At 46.3% G+C, this 21,801-nt stretch overlaps 2 protein-coding genes across 2 annotated transcripts; both read right to left on the reverse strand.

Moving 5' to 3' along the window:
• Positions 1 to 2,012: 2,012 nt before the first annotated feature.
• On the reverse strand, positions 2,013 to 10,399 carry LOC136609907 (zona pellucida sperm-binding protein 4-like). Its single transcript, XM_066589193.1, has 12 exons — positions 10,315 to 10,399; positions 9,359 to 9,477; positions 9,079 to 9,172; positions 5,694 to 5,849; positions 5,005 to 5,192; positions 4,747 to 4,844; positions 4,544 to 4,671; positions 3,932 to 4,121; positions 3,706 to 3,856; positions 3,325 to 3,403; positions 3,070 to 3,186; positions 2,013 to 2,161 (listed from the first exon to the last, which is right to left on the reverse strand). The coding sequence occupies exons 1-12, from the start codon at positions 10,397 to 10,399 to the stop codon at positions 2,013 to 2,015; spliced, it is 1,554 nt and encodes a 517-aa protein (XP_066445290.1).
• A 4,666-nt stretch (positions 10,400 to 15,065) lies between these two features.
• LOC136610218 (zona pellucida sperm-binding protein 4-like) lies at positions 15,066 to 20,984 on the reverse strand. The gene is made up of 12 exons (XM_066589457.1): positions 20,801 to 20,984; positions 20,509 to 20,630; positions 20,295 to 20,391; positions 19,299 to 19,454; positions 18,604 to 18,791; positions 18,331 to 18,428; positions 18,128 to 18,255; positions 17,206 to 17,395; positions 16,980 to 17,130; positions 16,556 to 16,634; positions 16,310 to 16,426; positions 15,066 to 15,214 (listed from the first exon to the last, which is right to left on the reverse strand). The coding sequence occupies exons 1-12, from the start codon at positions 20,982 to 20,984 to the stop codon at positions 15,066 to 15,068; spliced, it is 1,659 nt and encodes a 552-aa protein (XP_066445554.1).
• Positions 20,985 to 21,801: the final 817 nt, after the last annotated feature.

Consider the following 21,801-nt stretch of genomic DNA (forward strand, 5'->3'; position numbering starts at 1 on the left):
ACTGCCCTTACTACTACCTCACTGACAGACAACTGTCTCATCATCCTCATTCACAACAAGCTCTTAGGACATTTGCCAGAAGTCCCCAGTCTCATCACCCGGACTCCGGGAACTTTCCAAAGGTTGGGCATCGATCACGACAAACACCTCATGTGAGAGAGGAACCGTTTTCCCCCACTCAGGGCAGGGACCAGAGAACAGTTCCTGGGAGTCTGCCTGCTCAGAATCTGTCATTTTCATGGAGTGACAAGGCTTGGAGGATCAGCCAGAAGATCTACAGGTACAGTCCCTAGGCCGGGAATAGTGGACCCCTACTCCTCATCATGGTGGATTAAGGCTAGAGCAGGGCCCAAATAAAATTACCCCACCGTACAGCGCTGAGAACTGTGGCTAATTCACCACACACAGACTTGTAGATAGCAGAGGCTCTATACTGTGACCGGAACAAAATTAGAGTGCTGTCTTACGCTGATACCTAGGGGTCATTTATCACACAGACTTGGAGGAGAGAGGCTGTATGAAGTGGGAGAAGGCTCTAAAGCCAGTGGATAGTGCTGCTAGTTGCAGCTACTTCACTGCACCCAAGGAAAGTGTATTGTGAGATGCTCTGTACAGGGGCAGAAAGCTATACAGCCATTGCATAGGGTGAATAACTGCAGCTACTTCACCCACCACAGAGAATGGTATCTGAAATGCTGTACTGCAGGGGCCCAGGAACTATTAGGGTACTGTTTAGCGATGAGACCTCTACCTAAGGCACTGCACACATAAAATGGTATAGCTGTAGTGGCCTGCACAGGCCTAGATGCCCCAAAAAAAAAAATTAAAAAATTGGTGCACTGCTGCTCCCAGCCAGCCACAACAGTAATGCACACAATGAGTAGCCGCCCTAAGAAGGACCATTGGAGTTCTTGGAGAGGAACCTACTCTAACACTTTCCCTATATCAGCAGCACTTTCCCTAACCTCTGCCAGCATGCATCTGAGGCGAGCCGCGGGCGGGACCAGTTTAAGTACTTGTCACCTGATCCCGCTAGCCACTCACTGCTGTTGGTGAGCAGAGGGCTAGCATGTCACAGCAGGAAGTGGTAATGCCTTCCCCGTATGTTTATTGGCTAGAAAATGGCACTAAACATGCGGGGAAGGGAAAGGCCATTGACTAGAGTACCGCGTGGTGCTTGTCTCGAGTAATGAGCATCTCAAGTACCCTAATACTCGAACAAATATCAAGCTCAGATGTGTGCTCGCTCATCTCTAGTTCTAACCAACAAGCTGATCCACATCATTTACAGATTACCAGCTACTGTATATATGTAATTGTTCAGTCAAACTACATACCCAGCGATTGCCCCCCTATCAGTTGGATACCACCTACACAGGTGTGGAGTTCCATGCTAATTGCTTTCTTAGTTGTAAGAATGTAGGCTCATAGTTTTAGAGATACAGCAGTCAACATTTTTTATGAACTAAAAATTGATCTCATGGCCATTTAAGAAGAAGACTATAGCTTACCATTCATACATTAAGTATGAATCCCTCTATAATGGAGTTAGTGTAACTGCTTTCCATAAAGGTGACACATCAGTTCTGACTACTGTTGGGGTCTGGTTGCTGAGACCTCCACCAGTAGCTAGAGGAAAAAAATAAAATAAAGAGTGGTGAAGCCCTTGACTGAGCACAGTCACTGCTCATTTCCCAGGAGCATGCATGGCCTTCCAAGTCCTTCTCACTAGTTGCCATCCCAAAGTAGAAACCTTACCCCTTCAGACACATGTCATAGGCTTCTAATGACTACTGGGATCTCAGCATCCAGACCCCCCAGTAATCAAGACTTGACATGCTCCTGTGACATCTCAGAAGTTTTTCGTGAGCTGTTATTTTAAATCTTAGGACCTACTACTTTGAAGGTCTCAAATACAAGAGCATGATAGCAGATTTTCGAGTCTGAATTCTTGTCAGTTATGCCATATTGAAAAAGACTTACATGTTTTTTTAAAATAACCACTTTATTATTCAAGCATTCACAGTGAACACTGCATGTTTCTTCTGTCTTCTTGACAAGCACAGGTAGAGGTAGATTCCCAGAAGACACACCATCAAGATTAGGCCAGCAGTTGCAGCTCCTTGTAACCAAGCCAGGGCATCTTCAAAATCAAGACGACCTGGTGGAAGAAACACATTAGACCAAATACTCTGAAGCAAACTCAACACTAAAAAAGGAGTCTAAATTAGGAGCACAAGTTCCTGTAGGAGTTGAAAAATCTAGATTTGAGAATACCAAGCAAGACTTTGGCCAGTCATTTCAGGCAAGGCATACAGTGACACCGAGTACAGGCTTCTACACCAACAGTCTTTAAAAGACCTACTCATGATGCACCAAGTATATGAAGGGGTTCTTTATGCCCATTTGAAGTCCACCCCATTCACCAAGGTCTATGTAATAAGGAGTTTACATTGTTGGGTCTAAACTACTGAACTCCCTAAGGCCAATGTGATCCCTGGTACCCTTTATGCTGCTCATGAGCCATCTTCACCTCCTGCAACCTTAAAATACCAGGCTATTATACTGTACAATTTCTTAATCTTCTTGATCAAGGGCCTTGCCCAAATGTTGCAATTCTGCAGCACCTGGAGCTCAATCAAGCCCCACCACTTCTGCATGGCAACTTCTTTGAAGGGTTGTGCCAAAGTTGCAAGTTAACTTGCTGATTGTGGGGTTTCACCACTGGGACTCATGATGTAGAATGAGGGTAGTGTTCTCACTGGAGCTACTGCACAAGAACAGTAGCACTAGTCACATTCAGTGGGATTGTAGAGCTCCCCAAGCAGAACTGGTTTGGGCATTTTGGCCAGCTCCATTGAAATGAATGGTGTCACTGCAGCAGGGAGAAGCAACTCTGGCAATGACAGAGCATGATATGCATGTCCTATTTGAGATGGTCAGGGGTTTCTGGTGAAACCTTCAGTCGGTTAATCCCTATCCCAACCCCTTTAAGTGTTGCTTTGGAGAGTCAGCACAATGCTTTTTTACCAAGAGGGAAGTACTACTGTGACATCTATAGCAACTTACGTTCCTCCTCACGAACAGCTTTATCCATTTTATACTCTTCAGAATAAAATATAACAGGACCCTGAGAAGTGACTGTTGTAGGAGCATCTTCTGGTGCCTGTGTCGTCACCATTCTCTCTGCAAGACAAGTTCCATGTTATTTCCCCAGACTGGTAAGCAGAAGAGGTTGTGTAGTGAGCACTAATGATGAGATCAGCAGAATGGGTTTCAGAGACAATACAGCATTGAAACCAGACCAATTACTGTTCCACCTACTTTGTCTTTGGGCGCAGTTCACGGAGCATGACTCCACAGCAGATGGGACACATACTGAAGCGCTGCAGTGCAAAAATACCTGTAGGACCACAAAACAAGTCATTGGATGCCACTTGTGACTTTAAAGTAGCCTATATTACCCAATTAACTCCTTGTTTCAAGTTTGTTTGGACACTAGTTTAAGAGCTTAAGTATATAATCTACTACACAAGGTTTTTCAAGAGCAGCAATGACTGATGTATATTTAAATAGAGCATGATGGAGTGAATGTTAGAATTAGTGATGCCAACTCCCATATAAAGGCAGATTTGCTGATAGTGGTGTGCTGTAATTTGACAAGGTGTCCACTGACTTCTAGCAATCATTCTAACAGAAGCTTACCAAGCCATTCAGAGCAGCTTGGGTCCTGGAATCCACAAAGGTGAAGGTACTAACAATGAAGCGCTTGTAGTGTGTTGGGAAAGAGATGCCCTGTGAGGAAGGGCCAACAGGAACCAGCTGGGTCAGGTAGTTGTCTCCACTGTATGGGCAGCTGAGAAGAGAACACAATATCAAGTTACACCACGGTAGAAGAGTTCTTGTATTTTGTTCTTCATTCAGCCCTCACCTGTTGGTCAAGATCAGCCATTGAGGGTCATCAGTAGGCACAGGAGAATTGGTGGCCCAACAGTTATCCAAGACCAGAACCAGGCTTGGATCAGTCCTCTGCAGAATCTGAACTTCAACATGCACCGGATCTCTTAATACCCTCTCAATAGGATAATCTTGGTCTGTGTAGTACGAGTTATACTGAAAGTCTGCAAGACACGTCATGTGCAACAGACAACAGTTATGGAAAGTAGTCTAACATGTACAAGATGCAGGAAGGTTCTTCAGCAGTTACTCAAGGCAAGTTCCCAAGTAAGATTTTTAGGCCACTCCAGCTACACCTTGTACCAATATTGATTGGAAGGAAGCTATAAGACCCTATGCAGTTGACAATGGCACCTCAAGGAGTTGGCATTTAAGGGCAAGTCTTCTGAAGAGGACCTATGCTTGGCAGTTTATCCCCCCCACCACCCCTAAGTCAACCTCCATCAGTCACATTATAAAAGGGGTATTCTAGTCAAAAGCCTTAAATCATAATTCACATTGCCCTCTGGGCAACTTGAAAGCTAGCCCTGTGCACCAAATTAATGCCCTCATCAAGCCAAATTTTGATGGACCAGCCAGGAGTTACCTTCAGCTATTCTCATCTCCAAGAGCAGAGGTCCAGAGGTAGATACAGGCAGAGGTGGTGGAAGAGTGAGAACCTCTACTTGCAGAGGGACAACGTCAGTGTGTGAATAGCTGCAGCGTACCGTCACCCTGGAGGAAGAGCAGGAGTATCTCAGGAAGCCATCCATAATACTTGTAGTCCTGTCAGTCAAATACTCAGCTTACCTCATTGTACTGTCTCTAGTGATGGATCCCGACTGCCGGGTTGTTACAAGGTTGGTTGCCACAAATGTGGTTTCATATACTACAGGCATGTCTGGCTCCTGTTAAAACCAAAGCCACTGGTGTCAGATAGTCAAATGCATTCTGCTATTCAAATCATACGGAATCCTGCACACAGGGCATCTACTGCAGATATATAGAATGTTTTTGCAGTTGAGGCAGGTTTTTCAATACACATGTAGGATTGTACATTTTGCTCACCTGGCTGGCAGCCCCACAGGACAGCGGGAACTGGTATGCAATGAAGAAGTCAGTTCTTGTTACTCTCAGATTTGGGCAGGAGTTGGAATCCACATCAACCACACGTACAGAGTCCAGGATCAGGGATGGGGTGGTCAGGTCTTTAGAAATGGCAACCATTATGTTGTTATCAGTGCAGAGGGCAGTCACTACGGGCAGGAAAAGCAGACGGTTAAGGCATCTACTATACATGCAATGAGAGGGCTGAGCAGGGGTGTAGCTTGAGGCTCTTGGGCCCCCACTGCTCACCTTCCCTAGCTACTTTGCCCATGGTCTCTCCCCACAATGCTGGAGCCAATAGTGCTCTGTGCCTCTTAAAATGGGATGTCCAAGTTATTTTAAAGTTCTTGGTGGCCAGAGGTTGCAGCAAATTCCTGCCATCTGATTAGCCACAGCAGTCACCTGACTCCTGGCAGCAACTCAGCTGAGTCTTAGGGAAATTGGGGTAGGGGTGGGCACACTTTCATAAAAAAAAAAATCTGATAGTCACAGAACCCCTTTGATAACTTCCATCTTTAAAGTATAGTTCATACCTCGTATCTACTGTTCCATGCAAGATACATTGCCAGCCCCAAGACCATGGTCCTGCTGTAGCAGCATCTCATATCACAACCATGAGTGTTAAGAACTATTATATTGCCAAGACTCACATTTCTTCCCATAGTAGCAGCGCAGTATAAGATCATACTGAGAAAAGCAGCATCCAAGTCCTTCACAGATCTCTCTAGATACAGAGTCATTAGCGCACGGCAGACGCTCCTCTCGTGGAACTGAAGTGCATTCACCTGGACTTGGAGCATCCATAGCTGGAGAGAAGAGGCACAAGTTACAGTAAGTTTTGTAGGACTTCAACAGATCATGAAACAATATGCTGATGGCGCTACACTATGGCCTCATTTGGACAACTGTACGGAAATTGCATGCAAGTCTCAAATGAAATTCACATAAAAACAGACACCCATCCGTCCATGTGCCGTCTGATATGTGGGGACAGTGGACATTACATGTCCTATTCTAATCTGTGATATGGAATGAACTAGAATGTGCAACGTCTGAGGAGTGGACCCACAGCTGAGGAGATAGTGGCCTTGTCATGGGGCTCTACCATCTCCTCCCCTGGCGGTGGGTAAGCACAGGACCTATCCAATTTACTGCTGGGGAAGTTTCACAGGGTAACCCAAGTAGCGGTTTACGTTAAGGTTCTCTTGTCACTCATGACACCACTGCGCCATCCTCTGCAGTGAATCCAGATGGTTCAATAAAGCGTCTACACACAGGGATAGAGCAGAACTGGGAACGGTCTTGTAAGCTTGTTTATTTGCAAACTATTTACAGTTCAACTTGATACATGCCAGCAGGAAAAATGGTGCAGAACACAAGTGGTGTGACAGGGAGGATTCACAAGATAACAGATGAGTCCACAGTCCAAGTTATCTGTGGGTTTCTGATCCCAACCACTCTTCTCCCTCTAGCTCTCTACCGGTCACTTAAAATTGAAAGTCTGGCACTTAACGCTGCATGGTGGCTCCTCTCACTGTCCTCCAGAGGAACAGCAGAAAGGCCTGGGTGAATTGGGCCCAAGGCACACAGCATTTGCATTTGCTTGGCCTCTTCCATCCTGGGGTTCCATGTAGGACCAGGTACAGTTTCACCTAATCACTCCAAGTCTCTCAGATTTTCCCAGAGTAAGAACACTTGCATACACCTTGCAGTCACATAGGTTACATGACACACAAGATGCATTTCCCAGACAGTAACCTAGTCAGTCCTGCAGAGGTGCAATACACAAATTCATGCAACATAGAAGGCACTGACACATAGGCACAAGACAATTGCATGCATACCTATGGAGAGGCCCTATTAACTCTGGGCCACTACACATGTACAGCAGTTTCCCTCAGACAATTGGGCCTATGTGAATAATCTCATAGGCTATAATGATTTTATGTAATTTTAATGGACAAGAAAGATGAAGACAGCTGTCCAAGCAAGGCTCAATTCTTCTAGGTTCTGCTTCGTGGCTAACATTCAAGCAATATTTACATGACAAAGTTGTGCCTGAGATTCATAGATGCAACTTGCATTGCACATTACATGGACACCTTGTGGGTGTGATGTGCAGGAAACTGCATTGCAAGTCCCATTCTTGTGCGATACATGAAGTTAGAACATGCAGCATGTTTTCCCATCTCACAGCATTAAAATAAATGGGTTCTGCTGTCATTGTTGCACAAGCATGACAAATTGCGGAACACATCAGCCGTGTGCAGGCAGTCTTATTACATGGTGGCTGCTAGGGGCTTTTAAGTCAAAAGTAGCTATCACATTCAGATCTTGAGCCTGGTATTAGTGGAGTAAAGCAGAGACCACTACACAGCTGATATGATAGGTAGAACGTGACCTTAAAGGGGGTTGTCCAGTTGTAGATCATTAATGGTCTATTCTCAGGGTAGGTTGTCAGTAGTAGACTGGCGAGGGTCTTCTGCACAGGGCCCTCAGCATTAAGCTATTCTCTGGGCTAGTGAGCTCATACTTGGACCAGATTTCTGCAGGAAGCAGACAGCTTTGTTCCCTCTGCAGTGGCCAGGCCTAGGCCTTTTGGCTTCCTGCAGACATCTGCTCAGTGCACGAGAGCACTGGCCTGGTGAACATCCGATCAAAGGTTGCCCCATGTGGCAAACGGCAACACCCCAGAGGGGTGACCCTGGGCACCTGGCTAACTTGAAGAGCTGGGAGGGATAAGTACTGTCTTGTCACAGTGGAACTTATCAGGCTCTGGTCCCAGAGGGATGACACGTAGCCAAGGCCAGTGTAGATTTGGAAGCCAGCCTCAACACCCCTATGATAGGGAATGCTAATAAATGGGATGGGTGGGGGGTGAGTAGTAGTACTTACCACTCATGACATCACCATTCCCACTCACTGGTATGCTACGCAGCAGAGAAATGAACAGACTTGTGTGTAGTACCTTGGGTCCCTAGGAATGGTTAGGGCCCGGTATAACTTTAGGAATAAGCTTGTTTACTAGGTAATGCAGGTACAATTCACTGTAAGCAGTAACAGGCTATAGCTTAGAGGTAGGGAGGATACACAGAATGAATACAGTCCACATTATCTGTATGTCACCGGTCCTGGACTGGGAAACTCCAGAGGAGGAAGGGGGTGGGAGTCACTCTGCAGACAATAACTAAAGGAAGGCTTAGCCGATACACACCCCGCATGGCAAACACAAGGGTGTCACAGTGAAGTACCTCTGTGCGGTGATCCTAATTACGGACATCCGCACAGGAAAAGTCTGTAGTGTGAACATTTATGGAGGGGGACCATGATGGTGTTCTGGGCCACTACAAAACACTCACCAATCTAGTGTTAATGGTGTTTCCTGACACTAAACTTTCAGTGGTTTACAACCCCTTAATGACACAAGGTTACATCCTGCACATTTAGGGTGTGTATGGAGGGAGATTGCGGGTGATCTCCCTCAATAAAACGCAGGCACCGGTTGTTTTACAGATGGCATCTGCACGCAACACCTGATAAGCTGCATGGCCCAGCTGAGCCATTAACCCTTTAAATACCACTGCCAATTCTGACAGCAGCATTTAAATCCCCCAGCCAATGTTTCAGGGTCACATATGGCCCGCACCATGAGATCGTGGGAGGCCATGTGGCTGTCATGGCTTGATAGAGTGACTGTTAGAACGTGGTATGATTTACTGCTATGGCATTACATCATACAGCAGGACCGATCAAAGCATTGCAAGTACTTGTTCCCTCTGGGGACTTAAAAAAAAAAAAAAAAAAAAAAAAGTGACCAAAAGACACTTGTACTCCAGAATGGTACCAATGGAACTACAGGACATCCCACACAAAGTGAGACATCGCACCACTAGGTTGACCCCCCCAAAAATTTGAAAGTTATAGCTGTAAGAAGAAAGCAGCAGAGTTAAAAAAATTAAATATCTTTAAATCAAAAAAGAAAAAGGGGTTAATAGAAGACATTCATACAAGTCATGGTTCTGTACACACATTTACCTAGAAAGGGGCATGTGCGATTCTTCTTGTGAGTTTCAGATTTCCCATCAGGAATAATTTCTTCCAGAGTGATAGTCACCACGTAGTTTTCATTCTGCAATGACAAGACAGTTTCCCTGTTGGTGCAGGAGGAACCCAGATGGCCCAGAAGTCGCAGAGCTCTATATGGAGTGAAGGGTTCTCTAGCCAAGATCATTGCTGGGTAACTTCTAAGTCTCGGTTGTACAGTTATCAGGAGTCCAAAGTCTAGGCAAGAGTCATAGATGTCTTCTCAGCTTACCTTTTTCTGTGCATAACAGCCATCAAAAGCAGAACCAACCACCAGCGAGCCATCAGAAGTCTGTCCAATCAAGGTTCCACAAGTGGAGTCATTGTGAAGATGACGCGATCCATTCTGGGCTAGAATTATTACAGTTAGTAACCAAGGATGTGTATGATGGATGACCAAGACTCAGTATAGGACATTACAAGTTCACAGAGGAGGAGCAGCTATAGTGCAGCTGATGTGCAAAGGGTTTACATTCCCTGGTGTTGGATGCCAGGGAGCACCAGCAGTCACTCTGCAAGACTTTGGGCCAAATTTACACATATTGTACTGTGCAAGATGAGAGACCATTATTTGCAATCAGTCTATTTACATTGGTGATGTTAGATAAGAAATAATGGGTGACATTGCCCAAAAAAAAAAAAAAAAATTGCAGTTCAATAAAAACTGCATGTGACGGTGATGCAAATTTTTTTAAGTGCGATTGACATGTACTTGAAGCAGACACGAAAAACTGGAAGTGCAGAGATGCGATGCATTTTTCTCAAGACACATCACATGCACAGAATAGAAGTGGGGCATCAGTCTTAACATTTTTGAACAATATCACGCATACATGTGGAAGATACAGTCCAAGACCGTACTAGGGTAGATAACCCCCGCCCAAGGTGCAGGAAAGTCCAGCTACACTTTTAGTATGCCTTTGTCAGTCACTAAGAGGCCTTAGGCCGGCTGTACACAGGCAGATTTGCATTGCGGAATCCATGCCAGGCGGGCATCCGCAGAAAGTGCCGTTCAAGACATCGCAGCATGTTCTATTTTACTGAAAGCTCCGCATGGACGGCTTCCATTGAAGTCAACGGAAGCCATCTGAGCTACAGCCCATCCACAAAAAAAGATACAGGGTTGCCGGCCAGGGTCAAAGCCGGATTCCGCATCACCCACGTACAGACAATTCAAAAAGCACTTACCAGGTGAGTGCTGGCTTACTAGAGACCCCAGCTCATAGAGCCACAGCACTACTACAAGCCCCACACCTGCCCTCGCCAAACCCATCCTGCCGGCAGCTGCCCATCCCACCCTCTGCCATCGCCAGAGCTTTATACCATGTGATTGCCCCTGGAGCCGCTCTGTGATAGGACAAGCGCTAAAGTGACATCAGCTGCCAGTTGTATCACTAATGACTTCTATCATCAATCAGCACTCACCAGCTTAACCTCTTCAGAACTGATGTAGCTGTGGTCTTACATATCACCGCAGGCAGGGGGAGCCCCAAGCCTTTATGCTGCCGGAGGGCACATTCACACGAGCGAGCGCGATATCGGTCCAAGAAACTCAGACTAATATCGTGCTTGTAACATTGCGGTGTCCTCTGTGAGTGCGTTGCAATTTGCAAGAAAATTACATTCAATCGCATGTATTTCCATTCCATTATTTAAAAATCGCATTCATGACTTCTTTCCTCACCCAGTGGAAACAATGGGCAAGATTTCTGCAAACTTGCAGAAAAATAGAACAGGACGCGATTTAAAAAAAAAAAAGAATGGGGTCTATTTCAGGACTAGTTTAGTGTGTCTCGCAAGAAACTCACTTGTGTTAATGCACCCTGAGGCAGTGTGAAAGAGCCCCCCACCACCAAGAAAACCCCACTCATTTTACCGGTATTCAAAGCGCCAATACGCAACACCAACACACAGTTGAATCACTGAGACTTATCTACGGTGACAGAGTAATAGTGTCCCTAGTAGTGGGTGTTCCTCTAAGTGGTGTTCCCCAACTCCAGTCCTCAGGGACCGCCGACAGGTCATGTTTTCAGGATTTCCTCAGTGTTGCACAGGTGATCTAATTATTGTCGGTGCCTCAGACATTGCCACGGGTGTTCTTACCATAGGATATCCTGAAAACATGACCTGTTGTTGGTCCCTGAGGACAGGAGTTGGGGACCCCTGCTCTAAGAGTCCCCAGTCTTAATATAATAACCCACTTAACATCCCCAATAGCAATAGTGACTCCCATAGTGGTCCCGTAGTCATAGTGGCCCTAGGATTAATAGTGAACCTTAATAGTGACCCCTATTAGTGGCCCTAGTAGTAATATTGACCCCTGTTAATTGAACCAGTAGTAATAATGACCCCCATAGTAGCCCCAGTAGTAATAGTGACCCCCATGGTGGTCCCAATAGTAATAGTGACCCCTGTTAGTGGCCCTAGCAGTTCACTAGTGACTTCTACTCTTAGCACTTAGCAGCTTAACCCCTTCATAAAATAGATGTAGCTGTGGTTTTGCCGGTATTGCAGTAATGTAGGCCAACGTGCCATCATTATCACACTCGGGTTGTTGTAGATCACAGCTGTAAGCCCTCCGTGGGCCACCATATATGGCTCTGTGTTATAGGGTTAGGGCTCATTCACAAACGCTTAAATACGCCACGTAATACGCAGTGAATAAAATCGTATTTTTCACACAATTTTCGGTAATGTGAAAAAATACACAGCATGTCCTATTTCGTGCGTATTATGCACCAAAATAGGCCATGGAGGTGAATAAGCCAGTGCAAACACTCAGTGAGTATGCATGAAACAGACGGATTCACAGCACAGCAAAACAACGGCCCTTCTGCATATTATTTTGCGCACATACTTAGGGCGCCCACCCACTGGCGTTTTTTTTCACTGCGAAATTCGCAGGTTTTTTTTTTCTGCAGGGGGTCTATGGGACTTGTAATGTAAAAATCGCGATCGCGCAAAATCGCGATTTACCACGATATCGCGATTGCGATTTTAGCTTTGCATGTCCCATAGCCCAAAGACCCCTGCTGAAAAAAAAAACGCTGCGAATTTCGCAGTAAAAAAACGCTAGTGGGTGGGCGCCCTTATGCAGGCAAAAACCTCGCAGGAATGCTAAAATATGCCGGTGTTTTTCAGTCGGTGAATACGCTGCATATTCATTAACCCCAATCTGCTTACACCCGTGTGAATGAGCCCTCATGCTGGGAATTTTGGAACAGTTTTACTGCGGTTTTTGCTTTGCGGCTGAGAACCTCAGCCCAGTTTTGCGCTAACTGCAGAGGTTTCATGGTTGTAACGAGCTTCATTTCTTATATCTATGGAATCGTGGCAAAAATGCTTGTATTTTTTGCCGTATGGTTCTTGGCCACACACATAAAACTGCGGCACTACTGTACTGATTGGATGTGCTGAAGCCCAAGAGAGAATATCTCCATACCTTAACCCTTTCCAGTCCAACTTGTATCCTGGTTTTTCTAGGGGTGGCTTACTCTTTTTCTGCCGTTATACAACGGCGCTATCTGCTGGCTAAAGCCAGTACTGCATGAGGTGACACGTTGGATAGGCTCCGACAGCAGAGAGGCTGGCAATATACAGTAAGAGAACCCCGACGGACGTCTTCAAACATCGGAGCTGTACAGCCTTAAATCATAATGTCAGACAGTGGATTAGAAAGGGTTAAATGGAGAAGAGGGACCTTTCACATGGGATGGGATGGAATTGTCCGCAGCGCAGATGCAGATTTTCTTGCATTTTATTCCACAGATTTTAATTGCAAAATTACATCTCCTGTCTGTTAGAAATCCGCAAGACGTCTCTAATTCCACTGCAGAAAACATTTCTACTGCAGAATTTAATCCTGTGGTTTAGAAGCAAAGACTCGGAAATGTTAACAGGTTCTGCCTCCCTTATGGTCACACCCCACAGTTGCAAGGACTGCGAGTCTGCTGGGTGTATAAGACGGGGGGTCTCTTGGCTGCAGCTTTAATTGCTGTAAGCTGGCCAGGTGTAGGTGTAGTGGCCCAGTACAACGGGGCCCGCCGTAACTGTATGCAGCACTATATGAGTACTTGTCATCTTTTGTGTTGTGTGATTGATGTGTATTGCATACCTGCAGCACTATATGAGTTAACTGTCTGGTATAGGAGATGACTGTTGGAGTTTTGTATCTTGTCTGTCACATGACATGTATTATTTATTGGTATGAGAGGAAGTTTTGGGAGCTTTTTCAGTCCTGGAAAGAGGTACAAGGTGGCTGTCTGTGGGTACTTTCAACCCTCAGACATAGAATGGAGGAGGCTGAAAGGATGGCCTAGCGTTTGTGGGATTCAACATCCCCAGTTCTTCAGTGTGTTTTCTCTGCGTGTGAGTGTAGACCGGTGGAGAGTGTGGTACCGCGCCAGGACCTGCAGATTACTGTGGCTTCTCCTGCATCCCATGAAGTCTTCCTGTCACATCACCCGTTAAGCCACTGCTTGTTATCCATTTACGGAAAGTTGTAACCCAGTTACAGTAAAACAGCCAGGCACCCATCCGTTTCCCGGAGGCTATGTCCTAAACTGTACTCGCGTGTGAATTTACTCCCCCAACTTGGAGATTCCTACACGGAAGCTGTGAGATAGGATCCCTGGATGGTGGAGTTAATCCTCCGCTGCAGAAGAAACGGTGGCATGACGTGTGACTAAAAAGACTAAAGATAATCCAATATTGGGTTTCCCTTTTATTAACCTGACCTCGGGCCTTGGACAGGTCAGTCACTGTGACAAGGCCCAAACTCTTCCCTGCTGTCTCCTAGGCCATAACCTGCTCCACGGATGCTGCATAGGTCCTGCAGTTCTCTCCATTGGCTGTGTTCACATCATGCAGTGAGATATGCTCAAAGCCACACTTATATTTGGTGCAGTTGCATTTTTTTACTATGGGGGGGGGGGGGGGGGGGGGGGGAAGAAAGGCCCACAGCTTGTTTACATGCAAAGACAATCTATCACTATGATTGAAAGATTGACAGGTTTAGCATAAAGTGCTAAATGGACACTAATATTAGCAATTTATTAGTGTCCGCAGGCGGGCGGAAGAGCCAGGAGCAGGAACTAAGCCCCTGCCCCCTCTCCCCCCTCTGCATTATTTGCAATGGGGAGAGGCGGGGCTAATTCTTGGACCTTAGCCCCACCCCCATCCTGCCTCTCATTGCAAATAGTGCCGAGGGGCGGAGAAGAGGCAGAAAGGGGGCGGGAGCTCAGTTCCTGCTCCTGGCTCTTCCATCCTCCCCCCCCCCCCCCCCCCCCCTGCACACGAGGACAACGTATATTGGCTCAGCGTGAAAACCGAGCCGATATATGTTCGTGTGAATGCACCCTAATAGTGTAGGCTCGTAGTTTGGTTCTCAGGTAGCCCATAAACAGTTGATTGCTGCATCACTAGACTATAGCTTACCATTTAGGTTTTTAAATATGTGTGTCTATTATAGAGTTAAAAGCAACTGCTTTCCATAAGCTTGACAGGTCAACGGTTTTGACAGCTGGGGTCCGGTTGCTGAGACCTCCACCGGTAGCATGTGTAGCCTTTTAAGTTGCTCCACATCTACTAGGTGCTCTTCCCAAGAGCGAACATAACCCCTTGCTGCTTCTTCATAGACTGAGCCCATCTTCATCTAGTGATCTGTGTTTGGATAAGTGTTCTGACGACTGCTTGGGTCTCAGCATCCAGACCCCCCCCCAGTGATCAAGACTAAACATGCTCCCAAGACATCTCAGGAGTTTTTTGGTGAGCTGTAACTTGAAGCCTTAGGACCTACTACTTTGAAGGTCTCACTTATAAGAGAATGAAGACTCATTAATGACAAAGTTGTGCAGTAGATCTAGGGCTTGGATTCTTGTGCATGGCCATGCCATATTGAAGAGGATTGACACATTACATTTTTAAAACAGTCACTTTATTCAAGCATTCACAGTTGACACAGCTTGTTTCTTCTGTCTTCTAGACAAGCGCAGGCAGAGGTAGAGCCCCAGAAGAGACACCATCAAGATTAGACCAGCAGCTGCAGCTCCTTGTAACCAAGCCAAGGGATCTTCAAAACCAAGATGACCTGATGAAAGAAACACATTAGACAGAGTACAACTAAACAAACCCAGCACTAAAGTGCTATAATTGGACTGATAGAGTATCGGTTCCTGTAGGAAGAGTGGAAAAAAAATCTAGACTGACTAAAGTGGACATTGTTACTTGGTATGATCAAGTCATTTTAGGCTAGAGTTTCAATGACTGTTGGCAGGTAAGCCTATAGACTGTCTCTAAAAAACTTCCAGATGCTTGGAGCACCACGAATGGGAGTTCTTTATGCCAGTTTGAAGTCTACCCCATTCATCAGGGTCTATGCAACAATGTGTTCACATTATGTCTAAACTACTGAACTCCCTAAGGCGACTGTGGTCCCCAATAGCCCTTTTCTCTGTGCAACTGCTCATGTGCCACTGCCACCTACTGCAGCCTTGAGTTCAATTAAGCACCATCATTTTTGCATGATGAATCCTTTAAAGCAGGGGTCCCCAACTCCAGTCCTCAGGGACCACCAACAGGTCATGTTTTCAGGATATCCTATGTAAGAACACCTGTGGCAATGTCTGAGGCACCGACAATAATGACATCACCTGTGCAACACTGAGGAAATCCTGAAAATATGACCTGTTGGTGGTCCCTGAGGACTGGAGTTGGGGAACACAGCTTTAAAGGGGGTCTTACCACAATGGCAAGTTACTTTGCTGATCAGTGGGGTTTCCCCACCAAGACCCCTGATGTTCTTTAATTGCGGTAGTGTCCTCCTCACTGGAGTTTTGCACTCCCACAGTAAGATTGAATGAAGTGCTCAAGTCACTTTCAGTGGACTGGAGTTACCTGCTCAGGCATTTCTGCCAGCCCCATTTAGGTGAATGGAGGGAGATGCAACCCCTGCAGTGACAGGCAGAGCATGACATGCGAGTCCCATTTGACATTGGCAGGTCTCTGGTGAAACCCCCAGTCAGCAAGTTATTCCTCATCCTAACCCCTTTAACCGTGCTACCCAATTTTTGCACTTCTCTACAAGTACATGAGCCATGGACAGTATGGTTTTGGTGTCAACACCATGTCTTTACCAGACTAAAGTGCTACCATGTCATGCATGGTGACATCTGTAGCAACTTACGTTCTTCCTCATGGACAGCTGTATCAGTCTTATCCTCTTCAGAATAAAATATAATAGGACCTTGAGAAGTGACTGTTGTAGAAGAATCTTCTGGGACCTGTGATGCCACCATTCTCTCTGCAAGACAAGTTCCATGTTATTACACTCAACCTCTTGTGCTTACCAGTCTGGGGGAATAAGCACCAATGATTATCAGCAGAATGCATTTCAGAAAGAAGAGTTGGAACCGGACTAATTTCCACCTACTTTGTCTTTGGGCGCAGTTCACGGAGCATGACTCCCCAGCAGATGGGACACATACTGAAGCGCTGCAGTGGAAAAAGACCTGTAGGACCACAAAACAAGTCATTGGATGCCACTTGTAGAAACCTGGGGGGGGGGGGGGGGGTGAAACAACTATCATATACAGTATTAAATAGTTTATTGCTATACAATATCTGGAAAACAAGAATTTTGCCGAATCTTCTGGCAGCCGTAACTTTACAGGTCATCCCACAGATGAGCCCTTGCACAACTCTTGATGGAAAACGTTTATTGGTACCATTTGACAGTACATATGAGATTGCTCTTATTACATTTTTTCTAAGAGATGTGGGGGCATAGTTTATGGCATGCTGCAATCTGACAAGGTGTCCACAAACTTCTATCAGTCATTCTAACAGAAGCTTACCAAGCCATTCAGAGCAGTCTGGGTGCTGGAATCCACAAAGGTGAAGGTGCTAACAATGAAGCGCTTGTAATGTGTTGGGAAAGAGATGCCCTGTGAGGAAGGGCCAACAGGAACCAGCTGGGTCAGGTAGTTGTCTCCACTGTATGGGCAGCTGAGAAGAGAACACAATATCAAGTTACACAATGGTAGAAGAGTTCTTGTATTTTGTTCTTCATTCAGCCCTCACCTGTTGGTCAAGATCAGCCATTGAGGGTCATCAGTAGGCACAGGAGAATTGGTGGCCCAACAGTTGTTCAAGACCAGAACCAGGCTTGGATCAGTCCTCTGCAGAATCCGAACTTCAACATGCACCGGATCTCTTAATACCCTCTCAATAGGATAATCTTGGTCCGCGTAGTACGAGTTATACAGAAAGTCTGCAAGACACGTCATTTGCACCAGACAAGAGTTATGGAAGAGTGGTCCAACATGTACAAGATGCAGGAAAGATCCCCAGCAGTTACTCAAGGTAAGTTCCCAAGATTTATGGGCCACGCATACTAATATTGCTTAGAAAGAAGCTACAAGACCCTTTGTAGTTAATAACTTAAGTCAGCATTTGAGGGCAAGTCTTCTAAAGACGCATAGTTGCTGTTACAGCGACTGAGACACCGCTGAGGAGATGGGCGGGGGTAGTTGTTAGGGATGTCACTACCAACTCCTCCCCTGAGGGATGCATGCGGCCGGCACTCTCCCTCCGTACTCACATTGAAGCAAAATGGAATCCCTTTTACACCTTCCCTTTCACTCATTTATATATTTTACATACCCATGTGACATGACAACTGGTTACAGTTTCCAGACATATCCCAGACATTAACCTCTTACATGCTGCAGCTTTGCAATACACATAGCCAGAGACAGAACAATTCTCCCAGAGCATCCACATACAAGACATGACATGTATGAGTTATGGAGGGACCAAATATGTACTTCAGGCCACTTACACTGCCCCCACCCCCCCAGTTGCATGATAAAGGGGGTATTCTAGTCAAAAACCTTAAGCCCTAATGCACTTTACCCTCCAGCTAACTTGAAGATAACCCCCATGCACCAACTTGATGCATACATTGAGCAAGCCAAATTCTGATGCACCAGCCAGGAGTTACCTTCAGCTATTCTCATCTCCAAGAGCAGAGGTCCAGAGGTAGATACAGGCAGAGGTGGTGGAAGAGTGAGAACCTCTACTTGCAGAGGGACAACGTCAGTGTGTGAATAGCTGCAGCGTACCGTCACCCTGGAGGAAGAGCAGGAGTATCTCAGAAAGCCATCCATAATACTTGTAGTCCTGTCAGTCAAATACTCAGCTTACTTCATTGTACTGTCTCTAGTGATGGATCCTTTCTGCCAGGTTGTTACAAGGTTGGACGCCACAAATGTGTTTTCATATACTACAGGCATGTTCGGCTCCTGTTAAACCAAAGCCACTGGTGTCAGATAGACAAATGTGTTCTGCTATGCAAGTCATATGAAATCCTGTGCACAAGGCATCTATTACAGATCTAGACTAACGTTGGTACCAATCCATTTTTGCAGTTGAGGCAGGTTTTTCAATACGCATGTAGGATTGTACATTTTTGCTCACCTGGTTGGCAGCCCCACAGGACAGCGGGAACTGGTATGCAATGAAGGAGTCAGTTCTTGTTACTCTCAGATTTGGGCAGGAGTTGGAATCCACATCAACCACACGTACAGAGTCCAGGATCAGGGACGGGGTGGTCAGTTCTTTTGACATGGCAACCACTATGTTGCTGTCAGTGCAGAGGGCAGTCACTATGGAGAGGAAAGTCAGACTGTTAAGGCAGCTGCTCTGCGTGCAGCGAGAAGTCTGAGCAGAGGCGTAGCTTAAGGCTAGGGGGGAAATTTTAAGGGCCAGCCAGGTAAATTTGTCTTCAGCCCCCCTGGGACCTAGCTGAGCCACAGCTCTGTACCCAGAAGCAAATTCCTGGCATCCAGGATGGGAGCACTGATGCTGGAGTTTGGATGATGCTGTAGCCTCTGAGTAGCTGCAGCACACACCCGACTTCTAAAAGCAGCTCAGCTGGGTCCCAGGGTCGGGGGTGAAGACAGGCAGGTATACAATTTTTATCTTCTCATCTGATCATCGAAACAAAAAACCCTTGTGATATCACAATCCCTTTAAAAAATTTAAAGGGCCATTAGTTAGAGACTCAAAGTGTAGTTTGTGCCTCGTACCTACTGTCCCATGTAAGACACATTGCCAGCCCCAAGATTATGGCTGTGCGAGGAGAAGAACTGTATTATATGGCCAAGACTCACATTTCTTCCCATAGTAGCAGCGCAGTATAAGATCATACTGAGAAAAGCAGCATCCAAGTCCTTCACATATCTCTCTAGATACCGAGTCTTTGGCGCACTGCAGACGCTCCTCTCGCTGAACTGAAGTGCATTCACCTGGACTCGGAGCATCCATAGCTGGAGAGAGAGGAGTCAAAAACATTATATACTGGTACATATCAGTTTTCCATGAGCCCATGATGGTACCAGTGAGCCTGGCTTTCCACTGAAGATCACTGGTCAGAATTAGAGGTCACCAGCCTGCAGCCCAACAGAGGATATGAGTACATCGCTCATAGGCCCCCTGCACACGGGCGGAAATTCCGCAATGGGATTTCCCACAGAATTTCTGCCCATGCACGCTGCCATAGGATTGTATTAGATAATGCAATCCTCTGCAGACAGCCGCAGTTTGACCATGTGAAAGCTTGCGCAGTAAACAAAAACAGGGTATGTCCCATTTCTGTGCAGGCCAAAAACATCACCGCTGACGCACCGGCTCCGTGCCAGCCATCGCAGTGCAGAGAGAAAATGCCAGACGGGAGAGTAAAGTGAGGAATCCGACCCAGCCATGTGCCAGCAGCTATAAGCAGAGGCCATTTCTGCAGGAAGCAGACAACTGTTGCATTGCAGTGGCCAGGCTTGGCATTGAAGTGAATGGGAACTTTGCCTGCAATACCAAGCCAGGCCACTGCAGTAGGAACTGAGCTATCAGCTTCCTGCAGAAATCAGCTCAGCGTACAAGCTCACCAGCCCTGAGAACAGCTTATTGCTGAAGGTCCTGTTCAGCAGACCTTCACCCAGTCTACTATTGATGACCTACCCTGGGAGCACTGGCCCAGAGAGCAGCTGATCAGAGGGTACCCCTGATGGCAGACACTTGCCAATCTAATGTTTTCTGATACAGACCTGGACACCCCCCTTTGATAAAAGACATTTATACCGTGTTGACCAAGTCATGGATCTACAGACATTTACCTAGAAGAATGGGGCACGCAAGTTCCTTCTTGTGATACTGGGAGTTTCCATCACGAAGAATTTCTTCCAGAGTGATAGTCACCACATAGTTTCCACTCTGCAATTAAAAGACAGTTTCCCTGTTGACACCCCAAAAGTCAAAGCTCTTAGCACTATGTACAATCATCATGAGTCCAAAGTCTATGCAAGAGCCCTAGATGTCTTCTCAGCTTACCTCTTCCCGCACATAACAGCCATCAAAAGCAAAACCAACCACCAGCGAGCCATCAGACATCTGTCCAATCCAGGTTCCACAAGTGGAGTCGTTGTGAAGATAATGAGGTTTTCCGTTCTGGTCTAGAATTATTACAGTTGGTCATCCATCATACATGTCATTGGTTAGTAAGACTCAGTGAAGGACATTACAAGGTCACACATACATAGCTGCTGAAATTCCAATGGTTAGTATGGAGAACACATCCCTACAGGTTCAGACCTCACACCCAGAGAGACATTATAGGACTTACCAATAACCATCAGGGCAAACACAGCATCCTGCAGGACAGACGGGAGAGAAAACTCCATGGCTTCAGCTCCACACTGCAGATGGACGGGATCCTCCCAATAGTCCTGAAGACCCCCTACTAGAGGCCCCAGCCCATAGAGCCACAGTGCTACTACAAGCCCCACACCTGCCCTAGCCAAACCCATCTTGCCAGCAGCTGCCCATCCCACCCTCTGCCATCACCAGAGCTTTATACCCTGTGATTGCCCCCGAAGCCGCTCTGTGATAGGACAAGCGCTAAAGTGACATCAGCTGCCAGTTGTATCACTAATGACTTCTATCGTCAATCAGCACTCACCAGCTTAACCCCTTCAGAACTGATGTAGCTGTGGTCTGAGGGTGCGGGCAGACGAGCGTAGGCGTATGTACGTTCGCACGAGCGCAACGTATAATCGCCCGAGCGATCGTTTTTCACCGATCACGACCAGAGCTAGAAAGCGTATTTTCGTTTGTTCCTACTTTGCAAACGGTCTTTTGGGCGATCGAATATGCGTTGGCGCGTATTTCGGTCGCATATGTTCCGTTTTTTTCGAATTGCCGTTTTTACGCGCCGTAAAATCGCCCATGTGAATGAATACATTCGAAACCATTGCCTCAGATGGTCACGTATATACGTTTGGGCGCAAAAACGCGCCGTTTATGCGCTCGTCTGCCCGCACCCTTACAGAGCGAGCGAGCGTGATATCGGTTCAAGAAACTGATTTAAGTAAGAGCTGCGCCCACAATTATGTGTGCCAAGCACTGTCTGCTCTAACCTTGATGTAGCCCGGCACTGACAGACGGCGCTGCCTGGAAAACCCCTTTAAGCATTTGAAAAAAGTTATAAAGAACACCAGACGTTTCGGACATCTTCTGTGGTGTTTTTTATTTTGAGACTTTTTATTTTTATTTTTCTTTCATGCGTTTTTCAAGTCCCGTAGAGAAGCCCGTGTGAAAAAACACTAAATAATAAGCTTTAATTAG

Source organism: Eleutherodactylus coqui, chromosome 2, assembly GCF_035609145.1.
Source record: "Eleutherodactylus coqui strain aEleCoq1 chromosome 2, aEleCoq1.hap1, whole genome shotgun sequence".
Lineage (NCBI taxonomy): Eukaryota > Metazoa > Chordata > Amphibia > Anura > Eleutherodactylidae > Eleutherodactylus > Eleutherodactylus coqui.